This window comes from Natator depressus, chromosome 2 (assembly GCF_965152275.1).
Source record: "Natator depressus isolate rNatDep1 chromosome 2, rNatDep2.hap1, whole genome shotgun sequence".
Classification (NCBI taxonomy): Eukaryota; Metazoa; Chordata; order Testudines; family Cheloniidae; genus Natator; species Natator depressus.
Window position 1 is genome coordinate 156,390,558 of NC_134235.1, and position 16,790 is coordinate 156,407,347.

Sequence of the window (16,790 nt, forward strand, 5' to 3'; positions counted from 1 at the left end):
CCTGAGAAGCCTCCCCCTGTACCAGTCACATCAACCATCTCCAGCATCCCACCAGTTTGGCAACCACTTAGCCCTCACGATGGAAAGAAAGGGGCTAATTGCCTTGGACAGGTGGATTCGAGAGATCAAAGAAGGATGTTCCGTCCCTCTTCAGTGATCCTTCTCATGATCCCATTCTTAAAATGATTGGGGTTATTGACGAGCTCCATATGTCTATTTGTCAGCCATCATGACCTTTGGCTACCAGACAGACACTGTCTTCACCCACCTGCTCAGGAAACATTTCCTGAAGGACTTGCAAAATCTTTATCCTCACGTATAGGATCCAATCCCAGCTTGGGACACCGGCCTCGTCCTACACTCTACTAGACCTCCATTTTGAACCAATGGCAACATGGTCCTATGTTCATTTATCTATGTAAACAGCATTTCTTGTTGCTATCACCTGTGCTCGACCGGTTGGCAAAATTGGAGCTCTTATGGTATACCTCCTGTACACAGTTTTTCATAAAGGCATGGTTACATGACATCCTCATCCCAAATTTTTACTCAAGGTACCATCTTCTTTCCATCTAAATTGCTTTCCCTGCTTCTTTCCAAAGCCGCGCAGCAATCAAGTGGAGGCAACATTGCATCATCATCGATCTCTCAATTTTTGAGGATAATCTCTACAACAAATTTACGTATAGGTCCTGAGATGACTCAAGAGTCTGATCCTGGAACCACAGGTCCACCTGCAGTAGGTACAGACATTTTTGGTTTTTTTGCCCCGCCCCTTCCTTATTTCTCTCAATCTCTCTCTTCAGCTTTGAGGGCAAGGCGCTTCTCCCCGAAGCGGACCACGGCCTGATGGAGGATGTGGTGCCATTGAGGTTGGTTGGTGGTTTGCTCCTCCCAGCTTGTGATCTGCACATCAGTTTTCTTGAGATACACTTTGTGTCTCTGTAGTGTTTCCTCTGACCATCACAGGATCTCTGACCATGGGCGAGCTGAGAGTAGAGCACTTGTTTTGGGAGGCGAGAGTCTGCATCCCCGCCCAATGTCCAGACCAGCGGAGTTGGTGTATGAGGATCATTGCTTCAATGCTGGTGACATTGGCTTCAGTGAGGATGCTGGTGTTAGTGCAGCGATCTTACCACTTGATGCTAAGGAGGCATCGTTGGTGGTACCTCTCCAGACTCTTGAGGTGCTGTTAAGTCACCCAGATTTAGCATCCATAAAGGAGTGTAGAAATAACAGTTGTCTTATGTCCGGATCTTGGTGTCCTGCTGTAGGTCATGGTTCGTGAAAACATGGAGCAATTTCTCAAAGGAAGCACTTGCACACTGGATCCTGTGCTGGAGCTCACTGTTGATTTTTGCATGTTGAGAAAGTTGGCTACCGAGGTAGTAGAAGTAGTATTCTATTGTTTCCAAAGTCTGTCCCTCAGTAGTGATTCGTGGTGGGTCATGTGCAAGGCCTGAAGCAGGCTGATGGAAAACTTCTTAGTCTTCTCAATATTGAGTGAGAGTCCTACTCTTCAGTAAGCTTGTGCAAAAATATCACGTGTGGACTGAAGGTCATTCTCAGTGTATGTGAGGGTGGCACAGTCATCAGCATACTGAAGGTCAGTAATAGACGCCCTGAGGACTTCAGACTTCAAGCGGAGAAGTCGAAGATTAAAAACCCGTCCATCCATTCTGTATTGAATGTCAACTCCATTGGGGAGGAGGTTTTTAACGAGGACCAAAATGACTGCTAAATTGATGGAGAACAGGGTTGGGCAATAACGCATCCTTGCTTAATCCCAGTTTTGATGACGAAAGGGTCTGTCTCCAAGCCATTACCACCGTTCTCTGTAGTCATCTGATCACCAAAAATCCTCAGGACCTTAATAAATTCTGGAGGTCAGCCAAAACTGGCCAGCACCTTCCACAAGGCTTCGAAATTGACTGAGTCGAAGGCCTTTGTCAAATCGTTGAAGGCCGTGTACAGGTCCTGATTTTGCTCCTGAGACTTTTTTTCCTGGATTTGGTGGGAAATGAAGATCATGTCAGTTGTCCCGCAGGATGGTCTAAAACTGTAGAGATTCTGGCAATATTTCCTCAGCAAAGCAAAGTCATCGGTTTAAGAGGATACGGGCGAGAATTTTCCCTGCTGTAGATAGCAAGGCAGTGCATCAGTAATTTCCACATTCCGATTTAACATCTTTCTTAAAGATTGAACTTTATGCTGATAAAGCATGACAGGAGGATCTTTTTTCAGGCAATCTCCTTGGTCTTTTTTTACCACCACTTGTTTTTGATGTTGTGGGTTTTCCTTTGGGCTTTGGACTTGGTTGCTTGTATGACTCTTCCTTCTGCTGGTGTAATGTCTTTTTGCCATATGCGATGAGCTTTTCTTTTCCTGTCAAGCAGGCCATGAATCTCAGCATCATTCTCATCAAACCAATCTTGGTGATCACGGGTGACATAGCTGATGGTCTCAGCACGTGCCGAAAGAATGGCAGCCTTTAATCTCTTCCAGAAACTTTCATTATTGTCGTCAGCTGTAGATATAGTGGAGACCCTGCTGAAGTTTGTCCTGACTCACTATGTGTTGAAGGGACTTGATGCTGAATTTCTTTCTTACTGATTTTGCCTGTTTACGATGCCTTGAAGCGATCTGGAAATTCATGATAGATTTAACAAGGCCATGGCCCTTGTGATGCAGACACCCTTCCGATCTTGAGCTCTGACAATAACATGGTCAAGAAGGTGCCAATGCTTGGACAGAGTGTGTCTCCAGGTGGTCTTATACTTCTCACTTTGTCTAAAGATGGTGTTTGTGATGACCAGGCAATGTTCTATGCATTTTCTCAGGAGGAGGATGCTGTTGGAATTGGCCTTTCCTACTCCTCCTTTTTTGGTAGTGCCATTCCAGAGGTCTAATTCATACCCGATTCTAGCATTAAAATCTTCAAGGAGAATGATCTTGTTCTCCTTGGGAATATTGGTCAAGATCTGTATAGAATTGTTCCTTGATATACTTGTCAACATCGAGTGTTGGAGCCCATGCACTGATGACAGCAGCAGGCTGGTTGTTGCTGAGCTTAAGACGTTCGTTGATTCCTACAGGAAGTTCTGTAAGCTGACTGACACTTATTCTTAATTGCAGAACCGACACCATGAGTGCCCCTGTCCTCTGCAGATTTTTCTTTCCAGAAAAAGGTGTAGCCTTCACCACCACCTGTCAGTTGACCTTCATCCAGGCACCTTGTCTCACTCAGGGCGGTGACGTCAGTGTTTATATCTCTCACGTTCTCTGGCGACAATAGCAGTGCTTCTTTCCAGTCATACATTATTTTTGTTATCTGTCAGCATGCGAACATTACATGTAGCAAAATTCACTGTCTTTTTATAGTTCCAACTGCAGGCAGAGCGATCCCACTGGATGCGGTAATCCAGCCAGGAGTGGGTGAGACAGCCTAGGTTTAGGGCATCTTTTCTAATCTTCTCCCCATGTGTGTTGATCAGAGGGGATCCTAAAGAGGACTGCTCAGTTGCGATAGCCGCTGCCAAATTACACACGTCTCAGTCCAGGTGCCAGATGACCATCCAGCTACCACCACCTACCTATAGATTCATGGTGAGGGACTGCCCAATTCACTAATCCTGTCCATCACCTGTCGCCGCAGGGTTTGGAAGGTTGGAAAGATGTTATTTCCTGTGGTAGAAGCTTGCATGTGATTTCTTTTAATGTGGGGAAGCTGGTATGCCTACAGCAATTGTACGATCCTGACAAAGTGGAGGTCTGGGGCCTAGTGGCAGGGAAAGTCTGAGTTGACTAGAGCGCTCCAACTTGAGCCTTCATCTGCTTTCACAACCATTGAGATCCGAAGACCCTCTTCCACCTGATCTACTTGGTGGATTGGACTGTGCTTTGTCTGGGACCTCTCCTCAGACCTGCTCACCTTTTGGAGACCCTACCAGGAAAATGAAGCCCCCGACAACATAGCTCTGAGGATCATTGGAACACTCAAGCTCCTTCACCACAACAAGGTGGCGGTCCCTGAAGAGGCAACATTGCACACCCTGAATGTCAGACGAGCATTAGCTTTCTACGTGGACAGAACAAAATCTTTCCATAATATCACCATGCTTATTCTTAACAGCCGAAAGATAAAGGTGTGGCCGTCTCTAAGCAACGCCTTTCCAAGTTGATCTCGCAGTATATGCATCTGTCCTACAAACTACACAATTGACAACCTCCTCCTGGAACTAGAGCATATTCCATCCACTAGTTCTTCACCTTGATTGCCTTTCTCAATAGTGTCTCGACTGACATTTGCAAAGTGGCCACATGGGCATCAGTGAACACTTTTAGCTATCACAATGCCGTTACTCATGACGTCGCAGCAGATACTCTGCTCGGACACGCTGTCCTATCATCTGCAGTAAATGTCAGTCTGAAGCTCCAGCCTTCCAATTAGGGGCCCTGCTTTCTAATTACCTAAATGGAGCCCCCTTAGGGACATCACTTGAAGAAGAGGAAGGTTACTCACCCTGTGCAGTAACTGAGGTTCTTCAAGATATGTGTGCTCCACTAACCTCTCTCCTCCCCTCTGCTTTGGAGCTGAAACAAGCTCTGCAGCAGAGAAGGAACTAGGCGGGTGGTCAGACGCACAGTGCTATACATATCCTGCTCATGGCATGAGATGCGGGAGGTATGCATGTGTGGTCCGACAGGCACTGCTGGTGAAGGTCTCCGATCTGAGGTGCAGGGGATGCTGCTGCACCTACAGTGGAGCACCCATAAGGGGACACATCTTGAAAAATGTCAGTTACTGCACAAGATGAGTAACCTCTTCTTTTTTTTTTTTTTCCCTAATCCTCTTGTTTTATAAGAGAAACATGGGGTGTTGCAGCTGATACTTGATGTAACTGAGTAAGAGGAATATTGAAGATTTTGAAGAGTTATGAACTCGTTTTGGAGTTGTAGAATTGTGTGGCTGTGGTTTTTCCCCTGCCACTCTATTAGTTTTAAAACTTATTTTGTAAAAGAAAAACATGGCACTCGCACTATGGAGTTACAGAACGCTGTAGTACAAGTCATAATTAAGTAAAATCATAAGCAGAATTTTTTATTGCACGTTAACTGAAGTGATGATTTTTTTGCTGAACTGTAACTTTACATTTTTTTTCTAATTTACCTAGCAGCCTAGAGACATATTTGATGTTACAAATCAGCTGTGTGCACAATATATACTTACTGATTTAGTTTTTTTTCCATAAAGGACAATTATTCCTTGTATTTGCCTAATTCAAGCTGTGTATGGATTTTACTGAAAGTTGCCATAATCATTTTTGAGTTGAGATGCAATTTCAGTTCCGACGGAGAACTTTTTTTTTTAGAGACTTAAGAGCAAATTAAATCCGGATCGTTATAATGAAAGTTTGGTTGCAAGCTTACATATAATTGTTCCTGTTGTGAACATTATTTGTATAAATAGATGTACGCTGTTATTTTGCCTAAGAGGAAAGAGAGATTTAACATTATAGAAGGCCTAAAGTTTTAGGAATTCTGAGGGAGAAAAGTTTGCCTTTTGTCAAAGATTTTATTATATTTGTCAGTTATATTATGTGTAGCTACACAATTTAATGCCATGCTTACAATCTGTGGAATTGCACCTATTTACATCAGACCTTGATATGAACTGTAACCTCCATAATGATACTATCGGTCTGGACTTAAAACTTCAGATAGCTGAACATGTTTTTCTGCAAGTAAACGACCACCAGTTTTTAAGAAGTTGACATTTAGTACTGTTTCTGGTGATGAGTTATTATTAAAACAATTTGATTTTTCTAACCCGCTCTCACAATGGAGTGAAAAACCCTGACATGGTGCACTTCTTAAATCCCTAATCCTTTCTCCCTCTTTTTTTATTATAGTTTGGGTTCTTAAAAAACTTGTGGTCCACTTTGGAGTTGTAAACTTCATGGCGAAACGTTGTAGTAGATGGTGGCATGTTCTGGAAGACTTTGTGAAGGAGCGGCAGGAGGCTCTTGCTCCACGGCCAATCAGAGGACTTGGAAGGGTCATGCTAAAACTTGACAGTAAGGTATTTCAATTTATTTTCTTAAGCCATAATTCTGAATAAAATTTTCTTTATTCTTCGTAAGCTGTGCTCTAGAAAGCTATACTCTAAAATAAGTGTCTCCCACTCATAAGCACATTGTTCTTTATGTAAAAGTATATCTTAGGCCTTGACTATGCTTGCTCTCTCGAAGGCTATAGCACATTTTTAAATCTTGTTATAATAATGTTTAGCTCCCCTGGCACTAAGATGATGTCTACATACTAAAAAAAAGTAGTTTTTTAAAGTTGTTAGCTAACATGATTTTCTACTTGGATGTTAATGGGGATTTCCCACTTTACAATTCTTTTAACTGATGGTAAAGACGATAAACTGAAGGTACATAGGTGTTTGGGGAGGGGAATCCTGATCATGTTAAGCTAACCATTTTTTAAAAAGCAACTTTTTTCATTGTGTAGATAGGACCTAAGCTACTTTAGCTACGTTTGTGTTTAAACTGTGCAAAAGCATGATGGTTAAACGCAACTGTTCGATAGTGTAGAACAGACCAATGTGGTGGTGGGGAAAAACCTGTGGGGTGAGGGTGGGTTCTCTTGGGAAGCTACTGAATATGGCATTGCTTATTTTCTTCTGGTTTTCTAAGTCAGTGGGTGCCACATTTCAGGAAAGATGTGCACAAATTGGAGCAAGTCCAGAGGAGAGCAACAAAAATGATTAAAGATTAAAGGTTTGCTTAGTCCGGAGAAGAGAAGATTGAGGGGGGGACATAACAGTTTTCAAGTACATAAAAGGTTGTTACAAGGAGGAGGGAGAAAAATGTTTCTCCTTAAGCTCTGAGGATAGGACAAGAAGCAATAAGCTTAAATTGGACATTAGGAAAAACTTTCTAACTGTTATGCCCATACAAAGCACACGAGATCTTTTATAGGGGAGAAGGCAGCATGTGCATTCAATCACACGTCCTGCAGATGTTCTTTATAGTTACCAGTCGTACCTCGAGTCAATCTAACTGGCCGTGCACGAGTGAGGAGCTGGGCTCTGTCGGTCGTGATCCGATGCTCCGAGGCTTTGCAGGACTGAACCCAGAGTTCTATGGCAAAACACCCCAACTTTATATTTGTAAAGTTCCACTTTAGTATATGGATTTTGCAGTGTTATTCTGTAATCATTAGTCCTTAAGTTGCGTTAATCTTAGGGTTTTCCACTGTTACCATTCTTTGGTTATTGTCAGGCTTCCCATCGTTATCTCCTATTTTGTTGTCTCGCTTTCGGGGGTGCCTGCCTCACCTCTGAGGTCGTCAATGCTGCTAACATGTTTAGCATTGGATACAATGGATGCTTTCTGATTGTCTCCTGGTGTTTCCAAGTCTCTCACTTTTTCTTGACCATCTGGACATTTGTGATGGCTTTCACACTCATCCTTAACCATGCACACATCCTTTACTCACACCAAGCAATTTTACAGAGACTTTCAGTCAGGATAACATTTTGGAAAGGATTATATGGTTACTAAAGGGATTACAAAAGAACCTTACATAATTTAGTTTGCAAAGCATCAAAGAAGCAAGATCTTATAGCTAATACTGTAATGAAGTCTTATCCTAAAACAAAAGGTGACCATAATCAGCAATAAGGACTATTCTGGTCTAGTTGTACCTTAACATCCGTAGTACAGACAGTGGGAGTCTGTCACATGCGTTTCTACCAGCGTCCCAGGGGGTCATTCCTTTCTGCTATTCAAAAAGGGTGGCTGGCAGGATGATCAAATCATACATTAATACATACTACATTATTATAACCGTCAATCATGATAATCTCTAATACAAATATAAAATCCTACTCCCACATTGGGGTGGTTAAGCACTGGAATAAATTGTTTAGGGAGGTTCTGGAATCTCACTGGAGATTTTTTTTTAAGAGCAGGTTAGACAAACACCTGTCAGGTATGGTCTAGATAATATTTACGCCAGCTGTGAATGCCGGGGACTGGCCTAGATGACCTCTCGACATCTCCTCCAGACCTATGATTCTGTTGAAACAGTTGGTTCTATGGTGGTAGATAGGAATAAATGTTGCAAAAAGTGAAAGCATGTGATGTAAGTTAAAGGTGTTAAGTCTATTTCTAACACTTTTGATTGTGTGATACTGTAATAAGAACAAAAGAATAGCAAACCCTCATTTTCTTCAGAAGTAAAAGCAAGGTGATTAACCATTTTAAATCTGTTTAGCAGTATGTTTAATTTTAATGTTAGAGTTTGGAGGTCATATGGGCCTGCTTTGCCTGAAAGTCATACTCACTACTTTCTGTTAGTAAGGGGGGGGGGGGGGGGGGGAGCTGAGCTTCAGCACCAGGAAGCTGCAGAGACTCTAATGTGAAGAAAACAGGCTGCTGCTGCTGTTTGAAACATAAACAGCTGTCTAAAATGTATAGTGGTGATGCTTGATTCTGACAGTCTGGCACGTGGTAGGGCCAAGAAGAAGTCCCACTACCAAGAGCAAGAGATGCATAGAGCAGAAAGGTGTCCCATTCCACCCAAGAGAATCTGTCAGCCTAGGCAGGGGCCGAGGGAAGAATGTTTTATTCCCCTTCTTAAGTTAAACTAATAAAACAACTGACAGAGGGTGAGGGAGAGAGCTGCTAGTGAGTTCAGCATGTCTTCAGCATTGAGCTCCCTTTTGGAGCATTCCTTTGATCTACCAAGGGGGAGCTGTGAGGAAGTAGTCAGTTCAGCTTTCCCCCTACTCCAGGTCCTCTTTTTCTCCTATAGGGAAGATGGGGCATACCCCACCCCGAGAGAAGTCCTGGGTGAGGAAAGGGAACACAAGCATTGCTGCTTATTCTCTCTCTCAACAGATCAAAGGGACACTCTGGGGCAGAAATTCTATTGTTCTGTACAGCGCCTAGCACAAGAGGTCTTGATCCATTACTTGGCCTCCTAGGCACTATGATAATATAAATAATAAACCCGGGACAACTGGGAGGCTCTGGAGGCAGCAATGAAACCTACTTGTGCATTTCATATAGGTCCTAATTAGATTAGGAAAATGAGATGTTTTTAGCAAAATTGGTTTTACTGTCCCCTCATGCTACTCCTTCTGGCACTGTTCCTGCTGATGATAGCATCTCAGTAGAAGTTGGGAGCTTCCCGGGGCGGGGGGGGGAGATCCCAGGTGTTCTCCTCTCTCTGCCCCTACAATCCTTATACAAATGTGTATATTTTACTCTCACATTTGTAATTAGTCCAAAATCAGTGCTTTGCTTTACCCTAACACACACTTTAAAAAAAAAAAATTCATTGGTTTCAGTTAATGTTTAAAATGGTGATTGTATGGTTTTGTTTTATTTCATTTCTGTTGGGGTTAATAAGGATAGCTCTTTAATGGTGCCCTATGGTGTTTCCTGTCCACTGAATGATTCCACACATCATTCCAGACATCTATAAATCAGGATTGTACTGATGTTTCCCTTTCCTAGTGAGTATTTTTATTAACTGCAGCCAGGGTTGTTTTTAGTGTTCAAATGCATATAGTCATTTAACTATTTTTGATAGAGTATAGGAGAACTTGATGTAAATGATACAAACAGGTTGGGCAGCTCTCTTACCATACAGAGTCCAGCATTAGTGTACATCAAGCACCATACTAGTCATACAGTTCAAACACATCTTAGCAGAAACATTTACCAGATTATGGAAATACGGATAGCCATGATAAATCTTCTTCAGAGAGATGTCAGCATGAATATGAATAGCTTCCTTAAAAAATACTGAGAGAGTGAATGTAGTTTTATTAAATTTGACTTCCTCAAATATTTGGTTTAACCCAAATGGGTCATATTTTTTTAAAACTAACTTGATTGCTGGGGTAGAAGCAACAACATTTTGGGGTACATTTGTCAGTATTACAGTGGGAAATAAGGCATGTTGTATATAATGTCCCCTAATCTGAGATTTAGTGTAGAACATATACTTAACACTATTGACATTTTCCTGCATATCAGTGCTGAAAACTGGAAGTCCTGTTTCCAGGCTATTCTGTCTATCATTTGTTGTATTACTTTTAGAATGGAGAAGATATAAGAGAATCTGAATGAGGGAGGTTATGCTAGTATCATGTTAATTTCCCAGGCTAGAATCAGGACAATAATTTCCCCTCTGTCACATTATTATAACCATTAAGAGGGGAAAGTAGCTGATCAAAATATCCTATTTACACTGCTTGGTACTTAATGATGAAAACGGGTTCTTATACTCGTATGGGAATTTTCTACCCAGTTTCCATGAAAGTAAGGTAAGGCAAGGCAAGATTTTTTGGTTAAATCTATAAAACCCGTTACCTTATTTTTGACTTATACAATATCCCATTTCCTGGGAAGAAAAAGTGGAAACAAATCAGAAGCTGGAGGCTGAGACTTTTGAAGCTCTCTTGCACCTTCCCATTTCCATACCTTGTTTCCATAGGAACAGGTGTACCTAAGCCCCACAAGTATATGGGATAACTGCATACCTTCTGTTGTATATTGTTTCTTTTGAAATCTTTGAATGCCTATGTTTAATTGTAAGCCTGTTGCTTGCTTAATCATACTTTAATTTACGTTCTGAAATTTTGGTTTTATTTGAAACATTTTCTCTTAGGCCTTGTTTACATTAGGAATTTTGTCCCAATTCCATCTATTGATGGCCAGCCACTGGTGCAAACCCCAGCTGTAGACCAGAAAAAACACAATTTGTTCTGATGGGGTGTTGGAATTATTAATACGGGAACCACTATTCCTTTATTAAATCCAAAGGCCAAATGGTACTTATACAATTGCTCTAAACATGCCTCAAAAGCCTAATCAATAAGTAATATACTACATCCAAACAGTAACAAAACATTAATAAGCATTTGATCAAGAGATTTACAAATGGATTAAACCCAGTGTTGCTTAGACTCCAGCTTGGTCAGGCAGGTATTGGCAATGGACCCTTTAAGAGTTTACTTTTACAAACAAGTGATGTCATTGCCAGTTACTAGCTTCAGTTAAAAACCAAGTTGAGACAATTCACCCTTATTTCCAGTCTTAATCCAGATAAGATTTACAACCACCTTTCTTCCAAAGGCATTTCCTCCCCTCCTTCTTGCTGTCTACTTGGGTTCACATAAGCTTTAACACTGGTATGCGGGTTGGGGAAGGGCTGTGTTGGCTCATTTTAAGACAGACGTCCTCCCTACTTTGTTCCTTCTGGCCTTATTGCTTATTATTTTCAAGATCTTCCTTCTTGAGAGTCAGGGCCTTTCTTTACAACACACATACATTTCCTTAACCAAATTTAAGCTAATCTTAATTCTTTAATTTTATACTTATCCTACCTGGAGCTAAGCCCAGTTTCAAGCTTCACGGGTGCAAGCTGCCACTTTCATTGTCCACACTTGGGGTTTGCATGGATGTATTCGTGACTTGTTACCAGTAGCTGGAATTGAAGTAAAATCTCACTGAAGAGCAGGCCTTAGAATGAGTGAGTCTCTGAGTAGTTTGGGTGAGAATTAGAGTAATATTTATCTCAGTACAAAAGTAGACGGTTGCTTGTCAGAGAAGGGCTCAGCACCTGAATTTATAATACGATCTGACTGCAGACAAGCACGTGTAAATAAGTGTTGGTTCCACGACCTCTTGGTCTGTACATCATGCATATAAATATATGCGTGTATTTTATATTCCTTTTCATACTGATTCTCACTGGGTGTGAATGCAGTAATTCTAATAGGATAATAAAATTTATGTGTATCACAATAGGTAACATAAAAGACGCTTCACATATATTTTAAACTATATCTTTGGTCAAAGTTGGAACCTCATTGCAATAAACTAGTGCATGAGATGTTGATTCCTGATATCACAATAATATCACGCTGCTTTTAGAAAAGAACTTTCACAAGTGTTGCACTGATTTTTAAAATTTTGGCTTGCTACTGTTAATCTGTAACTATTCAAGGCATAGTGATGCTGATTTATAGCTGGTTTATTAGTGTTAAGTTATGCTAGCAAAATATGATGTTTATATTCATTCACTGTACTCCACTTTCTAAATATTATGCATATTTAGGCTTGAAAGGATTAGATTATCGGAAAATGTTGGTAAATACTGATTTCACCATACATAAGCCAACAGAAAAATATTTCCATAGATAATAGTCAAAATTTACTATGAGACAAAGTAAGAAAAATGTTGCTGAACTTATTAGTTTTTGATTTAAGGATATTTGCTTTGTATATATTGTGATATGTCATGTTGACAGTTTTTGTGTGTTAATGGTTATAAAGCTTTAGCTTTTTCAATCTCAATGTCTGCTGTCATTAAATAATTACTGTTTTATCTCTCCATAATTTCCCACAACTGTGAAAATGTAAAGAGATAAAAGTAGGAAAAAAGTTTTAAAATATTATCTGTTGAAATTTATATATATACATGAATTGAATTTTGCCATGCCTATGCATTTTCCTGGTAAATCCTAGATTATTGTATTACAGATTTCACTATATATTTCCTACTGTAGTTTACCTTTGGGTCTGGAATTACTTAATTTTCATTCTGTGGATGACTGTCTGCCTTCATTTCTGTTCACACTATTACTGCATTCTTCAATAATCTTCCACTGTCTTCTTGTCTTTTTTTTTTCTCTCCTCCGTCTCCCTTCCTCTCTTCCCCCACAAGCTGTGGCACTGGCTTAATAAGAAGGTAAATAAAGAGATTGTGATTCCAACTAAAGGATTGTGTCCTTTTTGCAGCATGAACGCTTTTAACATATCTTGCTCTTTAGTTCTCTCTCCCAATTGTCGTCTTCCCCCCCCCCCCCCCCGTCTAAGCTACTGGAGGTCATATAATGCCATCTGATCTATATCTTTTAAATAAAATGAGTGCATTTAGTTAAATGTCTTATACAGCAGGATAGTGTATTAGCCTTTCTCCTTTGTGGACTTGGGTTCAAATAATTTTAAGATTTAAGAAAAATTTGATCTCTGACTAATCCCCATCTGTACACGTCACAAAGCAAACACATAATTTGACTCTATAGGCATTTTCTGTTTAGGGGAGCTTAAAGGTGTTGAAGGTCAGGACTAGGGTAAGTTTACAAAGATGTGAGTGGAAACTTGCATAGCTCCTGTATTATGACTGGCTCTAGTCAGTGCTATTAGGCTTTTGCCTTCAAAAGCACCAACTTAACCCACACATTCTTTTTCTTAAGGGAAAAATAAAACTCCAAATTACTCCGTATTGAACCGTTACTTGGGGAGCACCCAAAGCAGCAACAAGTAGAAGGAAGGAACATCCAAAACTGCTACTGTAGTTAAAAGAAAATAATTTCCTTTCTATGAGGTTCATAGAAAAAAATAGCCATGTAATCCGTATGACACACAATCTCATCCTTAATTCACCCTGTGTTGCTGAGGTACTTCAACTAATTTATTTCAGTTCTAAACAGGATTAAGCTACTACACTCCTACAAATTGCTACTTTCATTGTCTATACTAGGAATTTATGTTAGTGCATCCACAGTGGCTGGAATCTGGGCGAATCCCGATTTTAGACAAAGCCTTAAACTCTGGCAGAGCATACCAGCTCCACAGGAGCAGCAAGAGAGCTGGAGAGGGCTGCCAATGGAACTTGTATGAAAATCAAGGTGGGAAATCTGGCATCAAAAGTATTAAAATACAAATCTCAAACATAAAATTCCCCAGCAGAAAAGCATTAAGGTAGACTAATGGTTGTAGATACATATTGATTTAAATTATTAAATGTTCAAACACAATGTATGAAGGGCAGGAAGTTAAAAGGTTGTATCTTTAAAAAGCAAATAAAACCATAATAACTGGAAATCAGCTAAACTTCTAGCACCAACCTCTGTCCTCATTTATCTCAGCACTGGTGAGAGAATCCAACTAGCTGTCACTGCACAGAAACTCGGTGTTTACTGTTGCCTGTACAAAGTATAAAAGTATAGTCTCTTTGATCAGTCACATAACCTACAGCTGCCCCTGTAGACTGTAGTAGGTACCTGGAATATGATGGCTCTGGCCTATGATGGGAGGGTGAAAGGGATAGAGTTGTGTACCCAGTCCAAAGTGTAGCTGTGGATGGAGAAGGAGATATAAAGGTATTTTTTTAACAATTTGGGTAACAAACAGTAAAATTGAGATTAGAGTTGGGGTCTTCTGTGGAAAATATGTGGAGAATAATGCATGAGATGTTGTCGTTTTAGCCTGAAACACAGGGACTGTAGAGTTTCATCTCCGGCACCAGTGGATGAGTTCCCCATGCAGAGATTTCACTGAGTATGTGGGGGGTGGTTGGGGTGGGGTAGGGGGAAGGAAGATTTGTGTGGCTTCTTGTTAAAAGATGGATTGGGGAAAGCAGTTAGAGTAGAAGGATAGTTTGACCATCTTCTGACCTTTGACATTTAGACTGTTTTAATTTCATCCTCCATTTCCTGATGTTGAAAGGATTGTGTCTGTACTACAACGTGCAAGTGTTCTTAAATTATAAATATGTATGTGCAACCATAAGTTGTCTTGAAGAATTTTTGTTTGGGAATGATATGTTATATCTCTGCAATATACCCACACAATGTACTGAGGTACCAATGGAATTTTGGTCTTAACTGTCCATTTTCTTGATTTTGTGGTTTTAGACTCTTAATGTTTTGAACAGCGATTTTATGTGGGTGGGTTTACCCTAATTTTGCCACAATATAAAAGTTGCTAAATACTGACATGGCTATTAAAATACATTTAAAAATAATAAAATATAATTAAAAAAGAATAAAAATAATGTAGACCCATCACGGGCAGACTATAACTTTTTAAAAAATTGAGCTTTATTTATTTACTTGGAAAAAGTACTTGAAACTTCTCATCTTTCATTTCTTGCACCTACATAGATATTTTGAAAATTTATATCAAAATATTTTTATTTTGTAATATGCTAAGACTCCTGTGTATGCTGAGCAAATCATACATTTGTACAACTTAGATATAAAATCCAAAAACAGACTGTAAATTCTGACAGGCTCTTAATTTTATCAAATCTACAGTTCATAAAATGCTAAGAAAGGGGGAAGATTGAAGCACAAAAGAGTGGATTGAAGTTCTAAAGGCTGCTTACCTTTTATAACTTTTTCGTCTTCCTCTCAAGGAAAGTACTTAAGAGAATACTAAAATAAGCTTCTCTGTGCAATGTGAAACTAAAAATATGACCCATGGAGGCAGGACAGGGTTTGAAATGGTTATTGGTAATTCTGGTTATTAGGATGGGAGGTTAAGAGCAAAGCTCTTTTATATAAGAGCTTTCTGTCAGGGACTGTTTTTAAACTGTGACTTTTGTGAGGAAGAATTACACAACTTAATATTACTTACTGAGCCCAAGGCATAGAAGTGATTCCAGTGAGTTAGAAAGACTTGCTCTGTATGGCATTGTTTAGAGCGTGAATCATAAATACCTTTCATTTTTGCTAAAATCAGTGCCTCTGCGCCAGTGTTAGCAACCTTGGGAACCCTAATGTAGACAGCTCCCCAGCTTGTTTGACCTAGCTACTCATCTGCACTTTTTCACGGTGGACCTGACATATCTGAGTAACTGACTTCACTGGAGCTAAATTATCCCTTTTTAACAGCCCTACAATAATTGAAGATTACATCCTTACCAGAAAACATATCCGATTTGATTTATTACTTTATTTTAGGGAGGGAAATTAAAATAGACACTGAAACAGCTGCGACTGCATAAAAAGTAAGATACTCATACTGTTTGTATTTTACCACAAACAAATATATATTTACAATTTGCATGTATAATAGTTAGTATGTAAAAATATACTAGAAAATGAGCACTCAGATATACGTAGGTGTTCTTTTTTAAGATGAGATGATTTGATTTAAATGTTTTTTGTGAATAACGTATAAAATATAGAAGGCATAATCACTCTCCCAATTCCAATAAATCTAGATATGAGTCAGTCTTTTCAAAGCTAGTTCCTAGTACAAACCGTAGATTTAAAAAGCCACATTCAATTAAAATGTTCATCCCAATTACTTTTTCCAAATACATTTCTCTCGGTGAACTCATGAACGTATGTACTTTGACCCTCCTTTAGTTTTGAGGCGTAATTCAATTGTTTGTAATTTGCTTTATTTGTGAAATGTAAAGATAAGTTTATACCCTTTCCTTCAAAACCCTGACATTTTAAGATAGTTTTCATTGACAGCATATCAGAAATCCATCATTATTATTATTTTTTTAATGAGCGAGTGACCTTCTGTAGCTTAGGAGTCTGGTTTCTTTCCACTGCTTGACTGTCGTAGAGGTCATGGCAACATTTGCTTGTAGCTATTGACTAACAATTAATTAAATTACTTTAGTCGTCAGCAGCTATTCAGTATTTTAATGTTTAGAAAGTGTGTGTGTGTGTGTGTGTGTGTGTGTGTGTTATGTGCATGCATGTATTTAGGGGTAGGGTAGAAAGGAAAATCTATAAGAATGACCTAGAGAAATATGGACCAGATTCAGTGGTAAGTTTCAACTGGTGTAATTTATAGTTATTTTTCCCACTGCCTCCAGCATGTAAATTGAACCAACAGTGAGACTGAGTTTTTTGTTTTTGTTTTTTTTTTTAAATGGGAGATTAGAGTCAAGCATGTATAGGAGCTGCTGGGTGCTCAGCATTTTTGAAAAACAGGCCACTTATTAGGTGAATA

General features: G+C 39.7%; 1 protein-coding gene across 1 annotated transcript in view; it reads left to right on the forward strand.

The window, feature by feature from the left end:
- Positions 1 to 16,790, forward strand: part of TMEM245 (transmembrane protein 245) — a 122,954-nt gene that overhangs the window by 23,982 nt on the left and 82,182 nt on the right. Inside the window, exons 6-7 of the mRNA XM_074945201.1 lie at positions 5,913 to 6,082; positions 12,754 to 12,777. Coding sequence (XP_074801302.1) covers positions 5,913 to 6,082; positions 12,754 to 12,777 — 194 coding nt within the window. The remainder of the gene's footprint in view (positions 1 to 5,912; positions 6,083 to 12,753; positions 12,778 to 16,790) is intronic.